Source organism: Cyprinodon tularosa, unplaced genomic scaffold (genome assembly GCF_016077235.1).
Source record: "Cyprinodon tularosa strain WSP-4 unplaced genomic scaffold, ASM1607723v1 ctg178, whole genome shotgun sequence".
In the NCBI taxonomy this organism is placed as follows: Eukaryota; Metazoa; Chordata; class Actinopteri; order Cyprinodontiformes; family Cyprinodontidae; genus Cyprinodon; species Cyprinodon tularosa.
In genome coordinates, this window is record NW_024038597.1 from 1,039,405 (window position 1) to 1,062,555 (window position 23,151).

Genomic DNA, 23,151 nt, shown 5'->3' on the forward strand with positions numbered 1-23,151 from the left:
TAGCACCAAGCTAAATATCTATTTTCCAAACTAAATATTTAGCTACCTTGGTGAAAATCAAATATTTAGTTAAAGCTACATATTTATTTAACCCTTTATAGGGCACTCAGTGAAAGACTTTAAATATAAAACCTTCAAGCAAAGACTGCAAAAACTTGAAATCTAAGTATGTCATTTTATCTTAAAATAAGTGCATTTTCCTTGAATTGAGTACGTGAGACACTTTGCAAATGGAATAAGAAAATTCACATTTAAAATAAGGAAAAAATGCAGTCTCCTATTTCAAGTGCATAATATCAAATAATGTGATTTTATGGATAAAAATGTTCTTATTTACCTACTCAAATTAAGGATAAAGACACTTATTTTAAGACATTTTCACTAATTTTTAGATCATTACCTTTTTAGACCTTACTACCTTTGTAACATTAAAAAAATATGGATATTTTGATGGCGAAAATGAATGTCAATGTAACAAGAAATGCCAACTTGCCCGAATATATTAAGAAAAATAACAAAAGTGGGGGGGGGGCTCCATTTCTAAGGGGTATGCAAGTGATCAAACACGGTAACTTGCCTTATAAAGGGTTAACCAACTAAGCATTTAGTTTGGAAAATATAAAGCTTGCTGTCAAATCTTTTAACTGACAATCTAAATATTTAGTTTGGAACTTGGATTTTTATAAACAATTGAATGACATACGGTAAAAAAAACGTATTTTTCCCTCTCAACCCGTTAAATAACCATAAATGATCCTAATTTCTAATTTTTACTGCTGAACTTACAAACGGCACCCCATAGATTTCCTCTTAATAGTTTAGTTTGAACATATTTAATGTGAGTTATTAATTCCCTAAAAACTGTATTTCATTTAATGGATCCATATTTCTAATTTTTCTTTCTGATAAATATTTTCATCATCGGTTTTAGTTTTCATCAGATTAAGGAGACATGTTTTTGTTCTTCAGTTTATTGATCCACTCCCACCTTTACAAAATTATCTGCATCATCTGCAAAGCAAACAAAGTAAAAAACTCTAAGATTGTCTTTTATGTAAAGAATAAAAGGAATCGGTTCCAACACTGACCCCTGGTGGACAGCACAATTAAAATCTGTTTTTCTGATTGCAACTCCATCAGAAAAGCGTCTGAAGTCAGTTGATTGCTTCTGGATCATTTTCTCCTCCAGTACTGTGTCCAACATGGCGGACGGTGGCTTCACTTTTTTCGGGCAATCAGCAATCCAGTGAATAAATAGAGATCAGCGGATGATGAAGCAGTTCTGCTGACGTGTTTTGACTGATCAATGATTCTCCCAGTGGAACCACCGACCAGACAGAGGAGCTCTAATGGAGGATCTGACCATTTGAGATAGATTGGTGAGAAGAAAGAAAACAGGGAAACTGATAAAGGAAGCATTAAAGAACGGATGAGATGCCGCCACATCCAGGCGTCCAGCTTCTCTCTTTAAGGACAGAAATGATCCGTGTTCATAGAAAGGTCATGAAAACACAGAAGCCGTCCTCTAAGCCTTGGTGAAGCCCTCGGCGAAGCCGCCCCCCTCCACCAGCAAGGGCATGCGGTTGCACATGGGGCACAGTTTGTTGCGTTCCTGCGACGCCCTCATCCAGACGATGAGGTTCCACCGCTGGCCACGGGAGATGGGCAGGGCCCCGTGCATGTGTTGGCCCCGGTGCAGGAGTCCCTCTGTGACCCTGTGCTCCACCTCTGTGCACTCAGTCTCACTCAGAGGAACCTGCAGAGCAACAGGACCAGCGAGGTTCAGAAAAATCTCAGAGAAACGTGGATTTAAAGCTGCAGCCTCACCTGCCGCATGTCTCCAAAGAAAAGATTTCCGTCGCTGAACTCTTTGCCCAGAGACACGTTCAGAGTCACCTCTGCGTTGTCATAGTGATAGCTCAAATCCAGGTCTTCCTTCAAGGCATACTTGACGACAAAAGCCTTGTGGCTGTCCAGACAGCGCCCCCCGCAGTCCGGGTAGAGCAGGGAGGCGAGCGGCTGCAGGTAGAGCTCCCGGAGCGGAGTGATGAAGCCGTCATCGAAGCCCAACTCGTTCAGAAGGATCTATGGAGACGAGGGAAATCTGAATGGTCCGAATAACGCCGGATTTTCTTCTAAACGGAGAAGCTTTCCATACCTTTCATTCATTTTAAAAAGTATGAACATGTCCTCCAGTCTGCACTTATATGATTTTGTCTTTCTTGGACATTTATAGCAAGTTTGAACGCAGAAAAAAGGCAAATAATCCAGACGCCACGGCTAAGCATCAAATAAATATGACATCATTGAATAAAACATTAACATTATAACAGCCCAGAATCCTGCATGGAGCAGCGCTAATGATGCTTCCTCAGGGCTCCGTCACACCTTGCCCATTCATCCAGCGTCTGCCTGACGTACGCAGAAATTACTCAGAGGGTTAGGATAATATACAGGGTTCCTGCAGCATAAGGCGAGTTAAATTCAAGGCTTTTTAAAACTTTTTAATGCCACTTGAAATAAAAATTTAAGACCAAATTTACAAGAAACACAAGAAAAACCTGCTTGCAACAACTTAACCCAAAGGTTTATTTTAACATAAACCACTGCACTAATGTTTCAAATTTTGAAAAGCCTCCCATACAGGAAGAAAGCTAAAAACACACAAATGACAGATATATTTGAACAATTATTTAACTGAATTCACAAACTTTGTTTTAGCAGGGAACAAAACAAATCAGTTTTAAAGCCCCAACATAACCAGTGCTAAGTATTTTTTGCAGCTATTTTTCTTTCTATGGTTTTCTTAGTATGTTTGATTTGGTGATAAGTGGAGGCGTTGCAGAGACAAGGGTGGAACTAAACTGAGAAATACCGGCTGTTTCTCTGTAACTCCATTTTGATGCTTTGTGTTTCGTGCTTCGCATGTGCGACTCCACTGCCTTAAAGGAATAGTACACCCAAAACATGATTAGCCTTCATTTTCTACTCACCCCCATGCTGAACAAAACTCTGGAGTACTTTTTTGATATCTCAAATGCATCTGGAGATCTGGGAGGCTTCTTGCTGTCTGCTGACATTCAAATAATGGAGGTCTATGGCGCCCGAGACAGAAAGGTCCACAAAAGTCCACAAAAACGTGTCAATATTCCTCCATACTGCTCGTCCAATGTAATCCAAGTGTCCTGAGTGGGTAGCATCCAGAATTTACTCGAAACGAAGTCATTTAGAACGTTTTAGAGCCTAAACAGTAGTGTATAGGATTTCCTAATAGCGCCCCCATGCGCGCTCACGATTCTACGGAAGCCGGCAGACCAAACCGGAAGGAAGAGCGCATTCAGCGTCTGCTCTGCCGATAATGCAAGCGTAGAAGAAGAAATGTGCTGTTTACCTGTGCAAAGAAAGAAACAACGAAAGAAAAATGTCTGAGGACTTCAGTGTTGAGGAAGAGCATGAGTTCTTTGCCGAGCTGAATGCGCACTTTCATCTGGTTTGGTCTGCCGCGGTTTCCGTAGCGTCGTGAGCGCGCATGGGGGGCGCTATTAGGAAATCCTATACACCACTGTTTATGCTCTAAAAACATTCTGAATGACTTCGTTTCGAGTAAATTATGGACGCTACCCACTCAGGACACTTGGAATACATTGGACGAGCAGTATGGAGGAATATTGACACGTTTTTTGTGGACTTTTATGGACCTTTCTGCCTCGGGCACCATAGACCTCCATTATTTGAATGTCAGCAGACAGCAAGAAGCCTCCCAGATCTCCAGATGCATTTGAGATATCAAAAAAGTACTCCAGAGTGTTGTTCAGCATGGGGGTGAGTAGAAAATGAAGGCTAATCATGTTTTGGGTGTACTATTCCTTTAATTCCCATCGTTCTGAGCTTGAATGACTTCTTGCATTAAATCCACTGAGCCTCATGTATGTTCCCTGGTTTTAGCCATGGAGGAAACTCTTGGCTGGAGACAATTTTGGTTACATTTACACTTGCTCATATTTTCCAGATAAAAAGTTAATGGTGCATCTCCCAAATGTCTTCTTCTTCTTCTTGTGAGGTTTTATGGCGGTTGGTAAACTTGTGAAATGTGCATTACCGCCACCAACTGATATGGAGTAAAGCAAGGAAACAGGAAATGATTCACCCCAAAAAAAAAAAAAAAACCTGTGTAACTTAAACCCACATTATACTAAATCATCGTATAATTTTAATTTACTTTAAGTCATCGTGACTCTGCCAGTTTCTGATGGTCCCATCGGTCCTCCCATCATACTTCCAACCATCTCCCAGTTCAAATCTTTCACGTCCAGATATTTTTCTGCAGCCTTCCCTATTATTTTGATTTTTTCGGGGTTTTTTGTTGTCTGTGCAGTACAATTAATCACTTCCACCATGAAAAGAACAAAATTTGTCTTTTTAACAATTAGTGAGTCTTCTTCAATTTTTGGAGATTTCTCTAGAGGTCTGAAATTTGCCGTGTGTTGAACTGTAGGTTTGGGTTTTTCTGACTGAGATGGGATCCTTTTTGCAGCTTCAGCGTAGGTTATTCCGAGCTCAAATTTTATTTTTTTTTTATTTCCTCAGACCTTTTGCTTGCTTCACAGCCGCGATAAGCAGCAGTATGTTCTCCACCACAGTTACAGCATTTTATTTGAGCTTCTTTTCTACATTTACCATATTCGTGTTCTCCTGCACACCTTCCACACCTCTGTTTCCCTTTACAAACTGCTGCTATGTGTCCGAATTTTTAGCATTTAAAGCATTTCAAAGGTGGAGGATTGTAGATTTTGACATTATAACTGATGTAACCAATGAATACTTTGCTTGGTAATTGCTCTTCCTCGAATTTAATTAGCACTGATAAACTGTCAGATCTTTCTCCGTTTCTTGTTGTTTTTAATCGTTTTACTTCTTTTACTTTTGCACCGCTTATGTTTTGTAGAATTTCTTTGTCAGAAACTCTGAGAGGAACTCCTCCAATGACTCCTTGATCCGTATTGCTTTGCCTTGCTGGGTGCTGTCTCTGCAGTTTATTAGCAGGTCTCCACTCTACAGAATTCTGGCACCTCTGACTTCTCCAACAAGTTTATTGATGGTTTTTGTTAAGTGAACCGGATTCCAATTTGTAAAAGAGTCTGCCTGATTAACAACTTTGAATATGACTTTGAATTCATTTTGTTGTGCTGTGGAATGTATGGATTGATCATCACTGGATTGTTCTGAACTGGATTCCCCTTTAACTGATCTCTGTTTTTTCCGCTTTTTCTCTTTTTTGACATTGCTATCTTTCAACCTTCTTCATTGTCACTATTTCCCTTTTCCATCCCACAAGAATCGCTTCCTGTTTCCTCACTACTCACGGCCCAGGACATTTCTCCACAAGCGGCTTCAAAACAAGCGCCATGCACCAGACGACCATCCAGGCGTCCTCACAGCTCACAAACCTGCCTCAACGAGCTACTGTAGCTGGGGAGGGGCGGTACTGCTGCCACGGGCCCTCCCAAATGTCCCGGCCGCAACAACACTTTTATTGGTTCCGCTATCGGGACGGAACCAACAATGGCGAGCCGTTATTTTTTTTTTATAAAAAAAAAAAAGTCAATTTTAACGTTTTATTTAGATTACAAAAATAAATTATAATAAAAATAATCCTATTTATGATGTTTTAAAAATTAAGACTTACAAAAGACTGATTTAAGACATTTTAATACCAATTAAGGCCTTAGTTTTAATTTGAAGAATTCAATGACTTTTAAGGCTTTTTAAGGACCCGCATAACCCTAATATAGACGCCACGGCTGATGAGGAACTGACACTGAATGGATGTCAACCATCAGATAGCTGACCTGGAACTGATGGCCGTATGTCGACATACGACGTACTCGCTGTATGTCGATGCGTGCCGCGTGTTTCAGCGTATCCATAACTTATCCAACGTACGTCAGGCGTACGCTGGTCTAAATCGTCAAGCTGTGCCCGGCGCTTCAGACGCAGCTTTCTGTGGCGTTTCAGAGAACAGAATGGAGGTCTTATTACCCCATAGTTGTTCATGGTGTTGGGTCTTCCTTTAGGGGCCGACGACAGCTCAAAGTGCTCCAGCTCCTCCACCAGCTCCTGGCAGAACTTCCTCTCAAACACCGGGAGCCGATAGACTCTGGGAGCTTCAAATGACAAAAAACATTGATGTAAACGGCTCTGAATTAAGGATGATTAGAACACAAGAACAAGCAGTTTTCACCACTTTGAGGCGGATTTTAGATCCCTGTTTCATTGATTCTGGTTTCTTTCTAAGAACCGTAAATAATCTGATAGTCTGATGCACTGAAATTGTTTCTGCTCCTCCAGCCTAGAGCCTTGATTGGTTAATAAACAAGCAGGTTTTCTAAAGAAGGTCAGGCTGATTATGAGGTTTACTTGTTAACCAGCTTCAGCCTCTAATTTTAGCATTTAGCAAAGTTATGCTGCGTTCACACCGAAGACGTTTGAAGCGTCAAAAACACAGAAATTTGGATGCTGGACCAAAGTGTGGTGAAGATGCTTTGCTGCTTGATGCTCTGGTTGTTTATCTGCTCTGTTCAAGCTAGAGAGCAGCTCGGCTTCATTTACTTTATGAGCTGGAAAAATAGTTTAAACTCGTTTTGAAGTGAGAAAGTCCACCTTAAAACATCCTCTGTTTATCAGGATCAGTTCTGGTTCAGAGAGCCAGACCTCCAGCATACCGCTGGTGGTCTGTCAGATGAGCATACCCCGTCAGACCAACATACCTATGGTCAATACGCATGCGGAAGATGTCAGATTTGCGTTTATCCCTTTGGTTTTGTATGAAAAATAAGACTTTAAACTACCTTGATGCCTGTAGTAATGTTCACCACATCCTTCAAAAAACACCAAAAAGTAAGTAATTTAATCGTTTTTTGTACATGACTAAAGGGATACACGCCCACTGAGGTAGTTTAGTCTATTTTTCATGCAAAACTAAAGAGATAAAGCCACAGATTAGCGGACCACGGTCTGGATCCGGACCCAACCTGATTTAAAACATCTATAAATTACAGAATCTTGTCCAACTACAGTGTCTAATTTCACTTGCGCCTCTTCTGCTGTTAATACGGTAAAGCCCTGGGGAGCGTCCGGCTCCAGGCTGCACGTGATCCAAATGAGCCAATGAGCTGTCAGTCTGGGTTGCTGCTGCTGCTACTTTTAGACACAGCAGGCAAACCTGTGGCAAGCCGGGCGATGGGAAAGAAGGAGAAGACCATGAGAAAAAGAGAGCAGAGAAAGTGTGGACTGCTGGAAGAACTGCGGTGAACTGGTGAAAGAAAAGTGAAATGGCGTGCTCAAAGATGACCCTGCACATTTAGAGGATGTTTGGCTCAACCTGCTGCTGTGAAGCAGGATTCTCCACCATGAACAGAATCAACAATAAATCTGGATCCAGGCTCAAAATGAGCTCCTTGATATGTGCTTGAGAATGGCTTAGTCTCCGGTTAAACCCAGGTTTAAAGCCTTGCAGGGCAGCCTAAAGCCCACTGCCAACATTAAGACAGAAAAAAGAAAGAAAATAACAAACCATCAGTTCAGGGGTTTGAGAAAATATGGGAATCAGGAAATTATCTATAAACCAAACTGAACGATTGTTGTTCTCTACTTCAAAAACACTTTAGATTTTAAAATGGAAAAACTCTCTATTTTTTTATATTTTTTTTTTATTTAAAATTCATTGTATAACATGGATGCATTAACACCTAATTTTATTTCAGTGATAAATTCTATTTAAATTAACAGATTATAATCAAAAATGTCTAAATGCTAAATCAAACATGCCAATTTCCCCTTCTTCGCTGTCAGAGTCACTTTCCGTGCAGCGCAGCTCCTCAGAAATGATGCCGGCTTTTGCAAAAGCTTGAACAACAGAGCCAGCAGACACGTTAGTCCATCTACAATCCATCCGCAAACTGTGGCGTAACTTGCCCGGCGCTGCCTTCCACTTATCCTGAAACTGTGGTCTCCGTCTGTCATCCATCGCTCCCACGCCGCTCGCAGCCTTACTTTGAACGGCCGCTTCACACTGATGTCGAGCGGTTGAAGCTCCTTTGTCAGACCCCCGGGATAACGGCGAGCACAGCGTCCATTTGATTCACCTTTTTTTTTTCACATCGGCTGTGAGATGGGCACGCAGCGATGGTGATGCGTGGAAAAAAACACCTGTTCTCCTCACATACACCTGCCTCAGCCACGATTTCATCATCTTCTCATCCATCCAGCCTTTTTCATTTGCGTTAATATCATATGTCATCAGAGCGCTGTCTGTCTCGCTGTCAGCTCCCAGATCAGCTTCTCTGATTGGTTGATGCGGCGCGTCCAGCAGCAAAACTTCAATTTTTCCATCTCGAGCAGCAGCAGCGCGTTGGCGGATGCTTAAACGCTTCCCGACGCGCTGCGCCTGCTGCTCAAAACGCGCTGCGGGACCTTTTGCTGCGCCTATACGCGCGTCAACCATTGACTTTGCATGTAAACTCGCTGCTTCTGCTGCACCTGCTGGGTCCGGTTCACACCGATGTCGAGCGGTTGAACAGCGAGCACAGGGTTAATTTGTTTCCCCATGTTTTTCACATCAGCTGTGAGATGGGCACGCATGGAGTCACATATTAACAGCGATGGTGATGAGTGGAAAAAAAAAAACACCTGGTCTCCTTACATTCAGCCACTCTTTCATCATCTCCTCAATGAGGTGGTCTCAAAAGTCGCAGTTACAACACACATAGGGCGCACTGCACATTTTGAGGGGGAAAAAAGACGTTTAAGTGCGCCTTATAGTCGTGAAAATAGTATGTTAAAAACTGAAAGTACCAATTGCACATTTTTCATCAGCAGGTTTTACCATTTCTAGTTAATTTGGGTTTTTATAAACTGCTTCTCCGAAGTTCATAAATTTATTTTAGTGCAGCAATAATGATCAGAGCTGCTCTGTTCCTTCTACATAACAATCCATTCTACCGGCTTTTTTTAACCTCTGGAGTTTAACTCCTTGATATTTATTTATTCTGAATGTCTGCAGAAGGATGACAGCCTGCAGGTAGAGTCTGTCTCCCCCAAAAACCTCCTGGATTAGATTCTCTGATTGGCTGAAGCTGCGGGGTCCCGCTGCAAAAAGTCAGTTTACTGAACTCCAATGTCGAACGCTCGGACGCGCCGTTGGACCTTCCAGCGCCGACTTTGCATGTAAATCTGACGCCGAAAGCGCGCCGGAGTTAACGCACTAGCGTTAACAACCTTTACCTTAATGCTGACGTTCCCTCAACTAGAAGTTTCCCTGTAGAAACCTAAAAGCTCAGCTTTGCTCGACTGGTTCCTGCCTTCCTGAGATCTCCTGAAAGTAAGTAACTCTCTACATTACTGCATCCCTTAGTGAAAACAGACTTTTCTTTTTTTAGTAAAATTAATGTTGATCACCTTGTTGGGTCTTTTTCATTCAGTATTAACCCTTTAAAGGGCAAGTTAGCATTTTGGTTCTCTTGCATCCCCCTTATAAATGGAACCCCGCCCCCGTCTCTCAGTGAGGTCTAGAAGCACAAGATCTACATCCAGCCATTACATCTTATTTTGGCATTTGACCAATTAGATGAGCCTTTGAATGATATATTACCTACTGTTAATTAAGTTGGAAAAAAGTTAAGTCAAGAAAAAAAGTTAATAAGCCTAGTTAACAATGATATTTAGGTTTATAAACTAAAAAATGTAAGTTCCATTATCAGCATTAATGCCTCTAGGTCAGGGGTCTTCAACGTTTTCCAGGCTAAGGACCCCCAAACTGATGGCGAGATGGAGCGGGGACCCCCTAATTTTATATATTGTATGAAATTGTGTTATATTAAACTGGTTCTATAGTCACTCTATTACAGATGGAGTAATGTAATGGAACTAAATTCTCCCTGGGATTATTAAAGTATTTCTGATTCCTGGTTGATGGGACAGGTGTTGTGAATAAAACGGTGTCCAGCTTGAAAGAGCTCCTGTGTGTCGCTGAATGTGTGCATTGACGACTGAAAGACATCTTCTGCCTCCATTTATCTGTTTACTACTGTGTGTTGAATTCATGTTAATGTGGATTTGAAGACATTTCAATTAGTGGGGAAAATTGCAGGGGGAATATAAAAAAAAAAGGTTTAGGTTACAGCTATCCTATACCTGTTTGACCTCTTTTCTCTGGTTCATTTGTCATTTATGTTGAAGACTATCTAAAAATATAAGTCATGTTTTTAGATATTTTATGTGTCAAATCTTGATATTCTTTCTCTGACTTTTTGAAGAACTAAAAAAATCCAGAGTCTATGTTTCTGTTCTTACTATTAAACTTATTGGAACAACAATAACAAAACATTTTTTATATAATCTTCTAATTTCCACTCTTTTGTCAGATATTTGACTTATTTTACTCAGAAATGCAGATCTGCATTGATGACTGAAAGATCTGTTTACTACAGTCTGTTGAATTCATGTTAATGTGGAATTAAAGATATTTCAATTAGTGGAAAATATTGCAGGAGGGAATATAAGTCTAATTAACCAAAACTTGGCGACCCCCATGCAGTACCTCTGCGGACCCCCTAGGGGTCGCGGACCCCCTGTTGAAGACCTCTGCTCTAGGTTATGTTGGACCAAAAAAACTCACTCTCAGAGTTTTTCGGGAATTTCTTCCAGAAGCACTTTTGTTATTTTTCTTATTATATTCGGGAAAGTTGGTGTTTCTTGTTATTACTTTAACATTAATTTTCACCATTAAAATATCCATATTTTTTGAAAGTTCCAAAGGTAATAAGGTCTTGTCCTGGATTCCAGGTACACTATTGGCTTGAAATTTTAATTTTCAAAGTATTTCACGGAGTGCCCTATAAAAGGTTAACATCCTTGGTGTTGTCATGACAACCAGCTAGATGCCTTTACTGATCTCTGCTTCAGACCAGAGAAGGTGGGAACTGGTGGGAAAGTTTGATCCGTTTCGTCTGCTGATGCTTCTTGAAGAAGAGGAAACTCTCTCATCTCACCTCCTGCTTCCTCCAGCAAACCCAGCAGACCTGCTTCACAGGCGGCGCCGCTTCTGCAGAACTCCACGATCTGCTTAAACTCCGCATTCAGGTAGGACTCCTGAGGGGGAGCGGACCTCAGGTGAGGAGTCTCAGCAAAGCACAAGCAGAAGCAGGTGATGAAGTGAGCCGTTTGGTACCTGCAGATGGTAGACGTGTGGATGGAGAGGCTGGTACGTGCTTTTTATGGCGGCTGATCTTTCAGCTGACGCCTCACATAGACGCCTCCGTCTGTCCACCTCCTGGGAAATCTGAAGTTGGAATAATTTCAGATCTGAGGAAAAGAACCGAAACAGAAACTCCCTCCGCAGCCGTCAGCTGAAAATCCAGGATTCTAACTTCAATTCAGTTTATTTCTATAGCGCTGATTCACAACGCAGGTCATCTCAGGGCACGTTACAGTTCAACCAGATCATAGATTATACAGATGAACTTCCTGTCAGCACTTCCAAATTAAAAGCCCCCCAATCAGAGATTGAAAAAATGCAACTGAAAATTTTGAGTTAAAAGTGGAATAATTACCAGAATAAATATACTAATTTATAAATGAAAATATACAAATATGAGAGAAAACTCAACTAATTGTGAACAGAGTGAGATTATAATACAGATTAAAGTATGCTACATAAAGCACATGCAATGCATCATTAATGGGGGGGTTATAGACGGTACAATGGCCTCCTCATGGAAGTTTTTAAAGTAAAAATTTATGATATTATAAATTTGCATCTTTTTACTCTCGTAAATTTAAATGTTTGTTTGTTTTTTGTAAATTAGCCTTTTTATTCTCGTACATTTGCAGCTTGTTGCCTCCTGGGAAATTAGAATAAACTGGTTTTACCTGGTCTGGATTTACTGGACCTGCTTTTCCAGTAATGAGTTATTAAACCAACACCTTAATATATATATATATATATATATATATATATATATATATATATATATATATATATATAGATTCCATCATGCATTTAATTACTTCTTCATTCCTTTACTCATTCATATTTGAGGAAAAATAGTTCTCAGTTCATAAAGAAATATAATAAACAATATTTAACATGTTTATTTACATTCTATTAACTCAGTGACGTCACTTCCGTTCAGTCTGAGAGGATTTTCTTTACCTTTGTCAGAACATCTCCAAACTGCTGCTCCGTGATGCAGCCCAGCCTCTTCAGCAGCTGGAAGCGGAGACAGAATAATCCAGATTAAACCACCATCAGAGCCCCCCCGGTAGGAGCCAGAGCTGGGGCCCCAGGGACTCACCGGCTGGTAGTCCAGTCTGAACTGCTGCTCGGACACAAAGCGGACATGAAGCCGGAAGTCTTCCAGGAAGAAGTTATCGGTTAGGAAGCAGCTGCACGAATAAAACTTTGACTTTCTGTCAGCCTCGTTTGACATTTTCTCTCTGAGGAAAACAACCGAAATTGAAAACAGCTGACATTGAGCCAACTTCCGGTTAGCACTTCCGGTCTGTCCTCTTGCAAATTAAAAGCCCGGCAATCAGAGACGGGGGAAAAAAATGCATCTAAAATGTTTGAGTTTAAAGTGGAATTATTATGAGCATAAACAAACACATTTATTCAATTAAAACATAAAAACATTAGAGAAAAAGCAGCAAATTAGTAAGGAAAAAACACAAACATTTAGGAGAAAAAAGTAGCAAATTTGCAAGTTTTAAACATTTACATGTGTGGAACAGTGCGAGATTATAATACAGATTAAAGTATGCTACATGGAGCACATGCAATGCATCATTAATGGGGAGGGGGGGCTTTAGAGACGGTAAAATGGCAGTAAAAATTTATTATATATTATAATCTCGTAAATTTGCCACTTTAAATTCAAAAATTGAAATTCTATATTTTCTTTTGGTCCTTGAATGGCCCTAATAGCACTATTACTCTATGTATGGTCTGGGGGGCATCAGTTGATGTTATATTTTCCTCCAGAGGGGGCGATAACACAAAAACAAAAACGGAAGGCGATCCGGCCCATGAAGAAGAAGGTGGAAAATATTGGGTGCGCACCATTCTTAATCCGGCAAAGCATATGTGAAGGGGAAGGCGGGGTTTGTAGAGTTGAGCTGTGAATCCTCAGATGATCCAGTCCGTGTAGAAACCAGGAGGCAACTTCCGGTTCATTTATATTGTTGGATTTGAATTCTACAATAAACCCAGATCGCTCACCTTAAAAATTCATTTAAATGGATAACTCCTCCCACGCCTCCTCGTTACTTTTACTCTGTTCGTCCTCCGTCAGAGTGTAAAGGAACGCACCCAGACGTCCGCTGGCTCCTCTGTGGGATTGTAATCCCAGGCTGTAATCCTCCAGCTGCTGGGATTGTTCGGTGTTTCCCTGCAGGGAGACGGTGGGGCTCCTTTCTGCCCCTCCGGGTGTACCTTCTGCGTGGGACATGCTGAGCGTGGACAGTTTACAGGTGGCTGAGGAGGAGATGGTGGAGTCCAGCTCCAACAAACTCTCTGACATTTACACGTTCGTGGCCAAAGGCAGCCTCCCTCTGACCATGAATCCTCTACAGAAGAAGAATTTTAAAAGATACGCCAAGAAATTCATCTTTGAAGGTAAGAGCAGCTGCTAAACTCCGCCCACTTCCTACGCGGTGACTGTCAGTCTAACTTTGGCTCATAAAGTTTCAACTGGGAGTTAGCATTCATTCACTCATTCATTCTTCATGCATTCATTCACTCATTCATTCTTCGTGCATTCATTCACTCATATCTTCATGCATTCTTTCCTTCACTTATTCATTTTTTCATGCATTCATTCACTTATTCATTCCTTCACTTATTCATTCACTCATTCATTCCTTCATGCATTCTTTCCTTCATGCATTCATTCATTCACTCCATCATTCCTTCATGCATCCATTCCTTCATGCATCCATTCCTTCATGCATCCATTCCTTCATGCATTCATTCCCTCATGCATTCATTCACTCATTCATTCCTTCATGCATTCTTTCCTTTATGCATTCATTCCTTCATGCATTCATTCCCTCATGCATTCATTCACTCATTCATTCCTTCATGCATTCTTTCCTTTATGCATTAATTCCCTCATGCATTCATTCACTTATTCATTCCTTCACTTATTCATTCACTCATTCATTCCTTCATGCATTCTTTCCTTCATGCATTCATTCATTCACTCCATCATTCCTTCATGCATCCATTCCTTCATGCATCCATTCCTTCATGCATTCATTCCCTCATGCATTCATTCACTCATTCATTCCTTCATGCATTCTTTCCTTTATGCATTAATTCCTTCATGCATTCATTCACTCATTCATTCCTTCATGCATTCTTTCCTTTATGCATTAATTCCTTCATGCATTCATTCACTTATTCATTCCTTCATACATTCATTCACTCATTCATTCCTCCATGCATTTACTTCGTGCATTCTTTACTTCATGCATTCATTCACTTATTAATTCCTTCATGCATTCCTTCATGCATTCATTCACTCACTCATTCCTTCCTTCCTTCCTGAGTGCGTCCCAGAGGGGAAGCTGTTCTACGTCGGACCCAAAAAGGAGGAGAAGCGGGAGGTGGTGATCGAGGCCAAGAGGAAGATGCAGATCTTCCTGGATTCCCACCTGAGTGACGTCGGCCGTCATCTGGGCCAGAAGAAAACCGTCCACCGGATCCAGAGCAGGTTCTACTGGCTCGGCATCATTAAGGACGTGGTGGAGTGGGTAAGGCCGCCTCATTTCCCGCCGCTGCTTCAACCCTACGGTCTCATCCAGTAACGGAGGCGCTGCTGTTCTAGATCAAAGTGTGTGAAACCTGTCGGCAAACCGAGAGGAACAAGAACCTGGCCAGAACTGTCCGGCCCGCTAGAGTGGAGGCACCCTGGGATATCGTTGGCATTGATTTCATCGGTGGGTTTGGAAGCTTCAGGTGATTATTTCCTGCAGGACCAAGAGCTGAGTGTCCTTTTCTCTCCAACAGGACCGTTCACAGAAACCCGGCGAGGGAACAGAAGCGTGGTTCTGTTCATCGATTACTTTAGCAAATGGCCAGAGGCTTTCCCCGTGCAAACAGTGGACCCCCTGTCGGTGGCCAGGTGTGTCTCCAACTGCATATACAGGTGAGAGCAACTCTTTCTAGTTTATTAGGGGTTTTTATTCCACGTTCAGTGTTTTTAACCTCTAGTCTGCTGTTGCATCAGGTTTGGAGCCACTAAAACGGTGGTTTGCGCCCAGAAGCCTGAATTCTGTGAAGAGGTGAGATTGTGAACTCCTCCTACGTCAGACAGGTTCGCTGTGAGGAAGCTAAATCCTTTCTCTAGGTGTCAAAGGTGCTGCATGAGAAGTGGAAGCTGGTGCAGAGGGTTTCTGCTCTGGATCAGCCTCAGCTCAACCCGCTGCACGACTGCAGCGGCCCGCTGCTGAAGGAGGCTGTGGAGCAGATGGTGGCGGAGAAGCAGGCGGACTGGGACGACTTCCTGGACCCGGTCCTCTTCCTCTTCCGGACCTCCAGCAACCCGACGACCAAGTTCGCTCCATATTCGCTCATGTTTAGCAGGAAGGCCAATCCACCCGGCGAGGTGAGCCTGCAGAAACCACCTGCTGGTAAAAAACATCTTTATGTTTTAGGCTTATTTTTAATGCTTTGCTTTCATGTAGACCAGGCTGACGCCGCCTCAATACGACGAGCCGGAGACGGACGGCTGCAGGGAGCAGGACGGCTGCAGGGAGCAGGACGGCTGCAGGGAGCAGGACGGCTGCAGGGAGCAGGACGGCTGCAGGGAGCAGGACGGCTGCAGGGAGCAGGACGGCTGCAGGGAGCAGGCCTCCACATGCATGAACATAATGCGTGAGCAGCAGAACGCCGTTAAGCAGATGGTAAGAGGATTCTTTCTCTCTATATCTGACCGCCAGATTCCACATTCTCCGTTAGCGCTCCTCTCATGTACGTCGTGCGGAGTACTTGTCTGTCATGTTAATCAATCAGAACTGTTCCTCATCCACCGCTACTCCTCCACACGTCACCGTCCACGTACGTCTTCTCCGTCTTTTGCCATCAAAATACGAATCAGAGCTGTTTTTTTCTCTGCTCCGGTCCGGCCAGGTCAAGATCCCCCATTGTAATCGCAGCAAACAGGAAAAGGAACATTAAGAAGATCCAGTTCGTTAGTAACAACAGATCGGTTACTACAAATTACAGCATAATTCTTATATATTCCAAAAAACAAACAGCGTTTATTTAAAGGCACACTATGCAACATTTTTCAGTTAATTAATGTGTTCCATAACGTTTTGGATGATTAAATGAGTCATTTCATGTTGAACAAAAGTTTTCTCGGCCGCCCTGGTGGTCTGTGGGGGAAAAACCGCACTTGCAACTGCAGGAGCACCGACCCGCACCCACAGGCTCAGAAGTCTCGCGAGAGTCGCTCTTGCTTTACGGCGAGAACTGCTACACCCCCCAGTTAAAAGCATGCTCGTTGCTAGCACAGTGGCGATCTTTGTGCAGTTATGCTTTCACACCGGACGCAGCAAAAGCAGCAAAATCTCGTCTGCTGCTTCATTTTTGCTGCTTGTACCAGTTAGTTCTGACGCGCAGCTGAAGCAGCTTTGCTGCTCTGGCTGCGCGGTGCAAAAGTGTGTCTGACGCGCGTTGGGCGGAGCTTCACTATCCTTTCTCTGCCTTGCAGCTATATTTGCTGTGATCAGTGGGAATAAAGTAGTTTTAATATGTGTTTAAGTGAGAAAATCCACCTGAAAACGTAATCAGTGCAGTCAGTTCATTCAGATCATCATCCTGCCTTCCAATATTTTTTCTGTCGGAGCTGCTCAGACCCCCACATACCAGCGGTGCGCCGACAGTAGGAATCTCTCCTCGCGGTTCACCGCGGCAGCTGGTAGGTGTTTTTCATCTAAATAATCCAAACTGCAGCCAGCAGGATAATAAAAGCCAACATATTCTGCCGGCAGATTTCTGCATTTTAAGTTAATTTAGGCGTCAATAAACTGTTTCAGAGGAGTGATCATAGCCTCTGATCATCAGCGCTGTGTCTCTCTCCCTGCCAGCTCCCAGATCAGCTTCTCTGATTGGTTGACGCGGCGCGTCGAGCAGCAAAAATTCATTTTTTCCATCTCGAGCAGCAGCGCGTCACGCGCGTCAGATGCTTAGTCATTGTTGCGTCCGCCTGTCTGCTAAGCTCAAAACAACCGCGCCTGGCTTGACGGAGAAACCAGGAGAACAGCTGAGCATATTTACGACAGTGCACTTTTACTTTCGCCCTCTGGGGGGAGCCTCGCTGGAAAATCAACACCGGTTGCATAGTATACCTTTAAAAAGATTGGATGCAAACTATCAGTACTTCAACAGACAAGGAAGCAGATTTCTCATCTCCATCAAAATATATATTTTATACCGAGAGGCTTAAAAGTTTCATCAAATCCAGTTACAACTTCCAAAGAGCGCATCTCACAACTTCAAAAGAAGCTTCTTATCTCAGGCAAAGATGAAGAGATGATCCTGGTTATCCCTGTAACAAAAATACACAACAAACCAAATATATTTGGGCAGAAACTGAACATATGCTGGATGATAGTGGGGATTCTTTAAATGATGTCATATGTAAATAAGCGTTCATCTGCATGTTTTGCTCCTATTAATTTAATAATAATAATATATATGGCATGCTCTGCTCCAGCTCAGAGGAAGTCGGGAGGAACAGCTGTAGGTTTTGCTTTGAGCAGGAGGTCTGGGGTGCAGCGGTGACGGAGGATGTGGGATTTCAGGCTAACAGAACTTCTTTTAAGATAAGGCGGGTGTGTGTGTAAAACCTGCTTTTGGCCACTAGGAGGCAGCAGAGGAACCGTTCTCTGCTCCACCAGCCTGATCCAGTATTTCCCTGTTTATCATCAGAGCTGCGATAGAAACTATTAGCGCCTAATGTGTTTCAGTGAAGATCAGTGGACTGACTGCAGCTTTCATCATTTGAAGACGGTTTCCTCAGCAGAGAAGAAACATAAAGAACTAAATATAAACGTGAAAATGCTGAAATCATGTGCAGCAGAAAGCAGGTTGGTGAATCAATTACAGGTGCTGGTCATAAAATTAGAATATCATGAAAAAGTAGATTGATTTCAGTAATTCCATTTAAAAAGTGAAACTTGTATATTATATTCATACATTACATACAAACTCATATATTTCAGATGTTTATTTTGTTTCATTTTGATGATTACAAATGACAACAAATGAAAATCTCAAATTCATCATATCAGAAAATTAGAATATTGTGAAAAGGTTCAAAATTGATGGCCCCTGGTGCCACACTCTAATCAGCTAATTAACTCAAACCACCTGCAAAAGCCTTTAAATGGTCTTTCAGTCTAGTTCTATAGGCTACACAATCATGGGGAAGACTGCTGACTTGACAGTTGTCCAAAAGACGACCATCGACACCTTGCACAAGGAGGGCAAGACACAAAAGGTCATCGCTAAAGAGGCTGGCTGTTCACAGAGCTCAGTGTCCAAGCACATTAATAGAGAGGCGAAGGGAAGGAAAAGATGTGGTCGAAAAAAGTGTACAAGCAAGAGAGATAACCGCACCCTGGAGAGGATTGTGAAACAAAACCCATTCAAAAATGTGGGGGAGATTCACAAAGAGTGGACTGCAGCTGGTGTGAGTGCTTCAAGAACCACCACACACAGACGTATGAAAGACATGGGTTTCTGCTGTCGCATTCCTTGTGTCAAGCCACTCTTGAACCACAGACAGCGTCAGAAGCGTCTTGCCTGGGCTAAAGAGAAACAGGACTGGACTGCTGGTGAGTGGTCCAAAGTCATGTTCTCTGATGAAAGTAAATTTTGCATTTCCTTTGGAAATCAAGGTCCCAGAGTCTGGAGGAAAAGAAGAGAGGCACTTCATCCACGTTGCTTGAAGTCCAGTGTAAAGTTTCCACAGTCAGTGATGGTTTGGGGTGCCATGTCATCTGCTGGTGTTGGTCCATTGTGTTTTCTGAGGTCCAGGGTCAACGCAGCCACATACCAGGAAGTTTTAGAGCACTTCATGCTTCCTGCAGCTGACCAACTTTTTGGAGATGCAGATTTCATTTTCCAACAGGACTTGGCACCTGCACACAGTGCCAAAGCTACCAGTACCTGGTTGAAGGACCATGGTATCCCTGTTCTTAATTGGCCAGCAAACTCTCCTGACCTTAACCCCATAGAAAATCTATGGGGTATTGTGAAGAAGAAGATGCAATACACCAGACCCAACAATTCAGAAGAGCTAAAAGCCACTATTAGAGCAACCTGGGCTATCATAACACCTGAGCAGTGCCACAGACTGATCGACTCCATGCCACGCCGCATTGCTGCAGTAATACAGGCCAAAGGAGGCCCAACTAAATACTGAGTGCTGTACATGCTCATACTTTTCATGTTCATACTTTTCAGTTGGCCAACATTTCTATAAATCCTTTGTTTTTATTGGTCTTCAGTAATATTGTAATTTTCTGATATGAGGAATTTGAGATTTTCATTTGTTGTCATTTGTAATCATCAAAATTAAACAAAATAAACATCTGAAATATATGAGTTTGTATGTAATGTATGAATATAATATACAAGTTTCACTTTTTAAATGGAATTACTGAAATCAATCTACTTTTTCATGATATTCTAATTTTATGACCAGCACCTGTAGGGCTGAAACATTTCATCAGATGAATCAATTATTCATCAATCGATTAATCGTTAATTGGAGCAGGAATTATACCAAGATTGTAAAAAAAATATGTTAACATTTGGCATTTAAGATTAAAAACATTTTAGTCTGTCAGTCTGCTCTATCCTGATAATGTTTAGTTTCATCTGGTTTAAATCTTCTTTAAGCAATCTTTGGTTATCTGATCATTAATCTGATTCATCAATAAGGAAAATGATGCATATCTAGAATCAAATGGTTATTTTAATGTGATCAAGATGTGAACGTATTTTTCCTTTTGACTGAAGATGCAGCCCTCAGTAATGTTCTCAGCTGTGATTCAAAGCAGCTGCATGACTCATCATTTGTCTCACCAAATGGTTTTCCTCTGAACCCCGGAGGCTACGTTCACACTGCACGCCTTGATTCAATTCCGAATCAACTTTTTTTGTGTGTGTGTGTGAAATCCGATTCTTTTGTGTGGTCCTTCCCATTGCCAAATGTGTAACCTGTATTTGATCTCCTGTGTGACCAAAAATCAAAATTCCGATTATTTATTATTTTCAAGAACGCAAATGCGATATTATTTTGATTTTCCTTTGCACTAACCCCAATCTTATCTGTCTGACTAGTAAAAGCAGCATTAATTGGATCTAATTTAAGCAACAGAAAGTTAAAGTTTGCTCCGGTTTTCTACCTCCTGCTTTGCTGGGAAACACTATTTTTGCAATCTTTGTAAACTGATTAAGATTAGACTTCGCCACATCCAGCTGAGTCTAATGCTTCACAAAGGTTTAAAGGATCATTACGTGTAACTGAGTGGGAATTTCTCTGTGTTTGCTTCTGATAAGACGGTTTGAAGCAAAGCGCCAGGTGGCATCAGATCAGACATCTCCGTAAACAAAACCTTATTTTTTCCAGGTGATTGCAAACATGAATGCGGCCTACAAACAGGAGAAGAAAAGGAAGAAGGCAAAGCGCAGGATGCAGAGCGCCTCCCCGGCTACGCTGAAGGTTACAGAGCCCCTGTTTGCTGCAGGGGACTCACCCTCCGCCAAAAAAGTCAAAGACAGCTTGTATCTGTCCTTTCCCGTGGAGACGGTGCTGGCCACCGAGCCGAACGGCGCCGAGGGCGTGAAGACGGAGCTGGCGTACCGCCTGGCTCAGCCTGACGTCCACTGATGATGATGATGCTGACTGAACAGTGTCATTTAAGGCTGAAGCTCAGAGATTCACCTCCACTTTCTGCAAACAGACACCTTCTCATCTGATAAACTCCACTCAGACTGAATGTGATGGACCAACACAAAGCAGAGCGTCAGCAGGAAGGGGAGGAACATCTATTGCTTTTATTTCTATAAAAATAAAGTTGAAAAGGGGATGCAGCGCTTGAGATTTGCACTCCTGTCTCTTCTGTTCATTTAAAGCAGCTCAAGATCAGTCTGATTTAGTTAATGAGGCGTCATGAATACTGACACCTGATGGACGTTTGAAGACACTACAGGCAGCCTCTGAGACTAAAATGAAATAATTTGATGGACTTGTCCAATAATATAATTGAAGTAATTGTGTGTTATGTTGTGTTATTTCATATCTACAGTTAAATTAAGAAAATCTTTGATATTTTTTTGATGCTGCCAATAAATAATGTGAACACTTATATGAATATTTAGGTGAAAAATTGACTGAGGATGCTTGTGGACTTGGATATAATTTTAAAACAGTAAGTAGAATGTAAAAAAGTAAACTAAGAGGCAATTTGAAATTAACTTTAGTTCAGATAAATTGGGTGATAACTGAGAAGAACAAGATGACACAATGAAAGAAAAAGCTCCTGTATCTTAGACGACTTTTATTGTCATATCTTATACACTTAGGGCCGGATCTATCAAAGGTTTGCTAGTATAAAAACGTGAGCTATTTCACTGCGCACGCTAAAAAATGTACAAACTGATCTATCAACACCGTGCTAAAAGGATTTGGTCTTTAAAACGTGCTAAATAGCGCCTGTTATCCATTTAGTACTTTTTCTGCTATGAATATGCTATATGGGGCGTTTACACGCAAAAGTGCGTCTTGTGGGAGGAGAACATGTAAATATATTAATTTAGCACTCGCAAAGTGATTTATCAAACCTGAAAGCAATTTTGCTAACGGTATCTGACTCTATATTTAACACGTTTCAAAAGAAGGTGCAAATGGTCTGTATGCGTAATTGCGCACACATGGCAGCGGTTATTGTCGCAAGAAGGAGACATGGAAATGAAGCAAGGAGACGCAGAGAACGCATTTTTTCACTCCGTGTGAATGTTTTTGGAATGAACGAGGAAACGATCATCAAAACATATCGTTTATCCAGCATTGCCATTTTGGAGCTGTTGGAGGAACTCCGAATGGATTTGGAGCCAGCCACAAGGAGGACCCACGCAATACCAGATATCACTAAACTCCTTGCAACGTTTCACTTTTTTGTATCTGGGTCATTCCAGCGTACGGTTGCAGCGAGAGCTGGGATCTCCCAATCTCGTTTTTCAGAAGTGCTGTCCGACGTTCTAAATGCCATGTCGCCCTGACGCCCTACCGGAGAAACCAGACCTCTGCGCCTGTGGAGCAACATGCCAATGCTGCGGGGATGTGTACGCGCAGTAATCTCATCCACAGTCACTTCTCGTGAACCATTTGGTATGTGCATTTTTCTACAGGCCAATACAAAACACCTGGTTTTTTACTGCAGTGAAGTAGAAATTCAGCCACATACCACCTTAGGGAATAAAGGTTGCCAAAGTTTTTTTATATATATATTTTTGGAGGGGGTGGGGGTGTCACTGTAAGATTTAAATTTCTTAATGCACTAGTTTGTACAAACTACAAACTACTTTGCCGCAAACCACAAAACGCGTAAAACCATCATTTAAATAGGGCGTCTCCAACAGTTTTGCACCTGCCACCAGTTACGCAATCACTCTTGTTAAATCACCTGCAAACCATGGTTCAGCCCCTCGCGCAAAATTCCAGTTTATGAGCGCAAATTACTGCATGCAAAATTGATAAATCCGGCCCAGAGTGTATGCAAAACAAAATGTCTTTTTGTTCAGCTTTCATGACATTTCCTTTTCATAAACAAACAGTGTGGGAAAACAGACGGTGCAGCTGATCTCAGGCTGTTCTCTACATCCAGTCTGTTCCCCTGAGCTCAAGGTGAATTAAAGAAAAACTTGATTTTTTGGTTCATAAAAACTTTTAAATCGCTTCCTCACAAAACAGAAAAGATCTTATTTTACTACCTGTAACTCCAAATTGACAACACCGGCACGGCTTCCTTTAGACGAGCTCTTTATTAAACGCCTTGAAAACTACAGAAGGAGAA

At 42.0% G+C, this 23,151-nt stretch overlaps 2 protein-coding genes across 4 annotated transcripts; one reads left to right on the forward strand and one right to left on the reverse strand.

The window, feature by feature from the left end:
- Positions 1-964: 964 nt before the first annotated feature.
- ogfod2 (2-oxoglutarate and iron-dependent oxygenase domain containing 2) lies at positions 965-13,253 on the reverse strand. 2 transcript variants are annotated; one of them, XM_038281977.1, is made up of 8 exons: positions 12,354-12,596; positions 12,212-12,268; positions 11,228-11,338; positions 11,049-11,148; positions 6,040-6,164; positions 1,828-2,085; positions 1,510-1,756; positions 965-1,427 (listed from the first exon to the last, which is right to left on the reverse strand). In XM_038281977.1, the coding sequence occupies exons 1-7, from the start codon at positions 12,486-12,488 to the stop codon at positions 1,526-1,528; spliced, it is 1,017 nt and encodes a 338-aa protein (XP_038137905.1). In that variant the 5' UTR covers positions 12,489-12,596; the 3' UTR covers positions 965-1,427; positions 1,510-1,525. The 2 variants fall into 2 exon arrangements, with proteins under 2 accessions (XP_038137905.1, XP_038137904.1); XM_038281976.1 differs by lacking the exon at positions 965-1,427 and adding an exon at positions 13,118-13,253 and having other exon boundaries at positions 1,453-1,756; positions 12,354-12,495.
- Positions 13,125-21,044, forward strand: zgc:113436 (uncharacterized protein LOC503528 homolog). Of its 2 annotated transcripts, none has more exons than XM_038281973.1 (8): positions 13,125-13,672; positions 14,618-14,811; positions 14,886-14,997; positions 15,068-15,206; positions 15,288-15,342; positions 15,408-15,665; positions 15,745-15,963; positions 20,706-21,044. In XM_038281973.1, exons 1-8 carry the CDS (start codon positions 13,504-13,506, stop codon positions 20,964-20,966), a joined length of 1,407 nt encoding a protein of 468 aa, XP_038137901.1. In that variant the 5' UTR covers positions 13,125-13,503; the 3' UTR covers positions 20,967-21,044. The 2 variants fall into 2 exon arrangements, with proteins under 2 accessions (XP_038137901.1, XP_038137903.1); XM_038281975.1 differs by having other exon boundaries at positions 13,534-13,672; positions 14,608-14,811.
- Positions 21,045-23,151: the final 2,107 nt, after the last annotated feature.

Coding starts and splice junctions, on each gene's coding strand:
- ogfod2 (XM_038281977.1), bottom strand. CDS start 12,488: ATGTCAAACGAGGCTGACAGAAAGTCAAAGTTTTATTCGTGCAGCTGC. Junction 12,269..12,353: donor TCAGACTGGACTACCAGCCG/GTGAGTCCCTGG, acceptor CTCCGCTTCCAG/CTGCTGAAGAGGCTGGGCTG. Junction 11,339..12,211: donor TTGGAGATGTTCTGACAAAG/GTAAAGAAAATC, acceptor TTCCAACTTCAG/ATTTCCCAGGAGGTGGACAG.
- zgc:113436 (XM_038281973.1), top strand. CDS start 13,504: ATGCTGAGCGTGGACAGTTTACAGGTGGCTGAGGAGGAGATGGTGGAG. Junction 13,673..14,617: donor CAAGAAATTCATCTTTGAAG/GTAAGAGCAGCT, acceptor AGTGCGTCCCAG/AGGGGAAGCTGTTCTACGTC. Junction 15,964..20,705: donor AGAACGCCGTTAAGCAGATG/GTAAGAGGATTC, acceptor TATTTTTTCCAG/GTGATTGCAAACATGAATGC.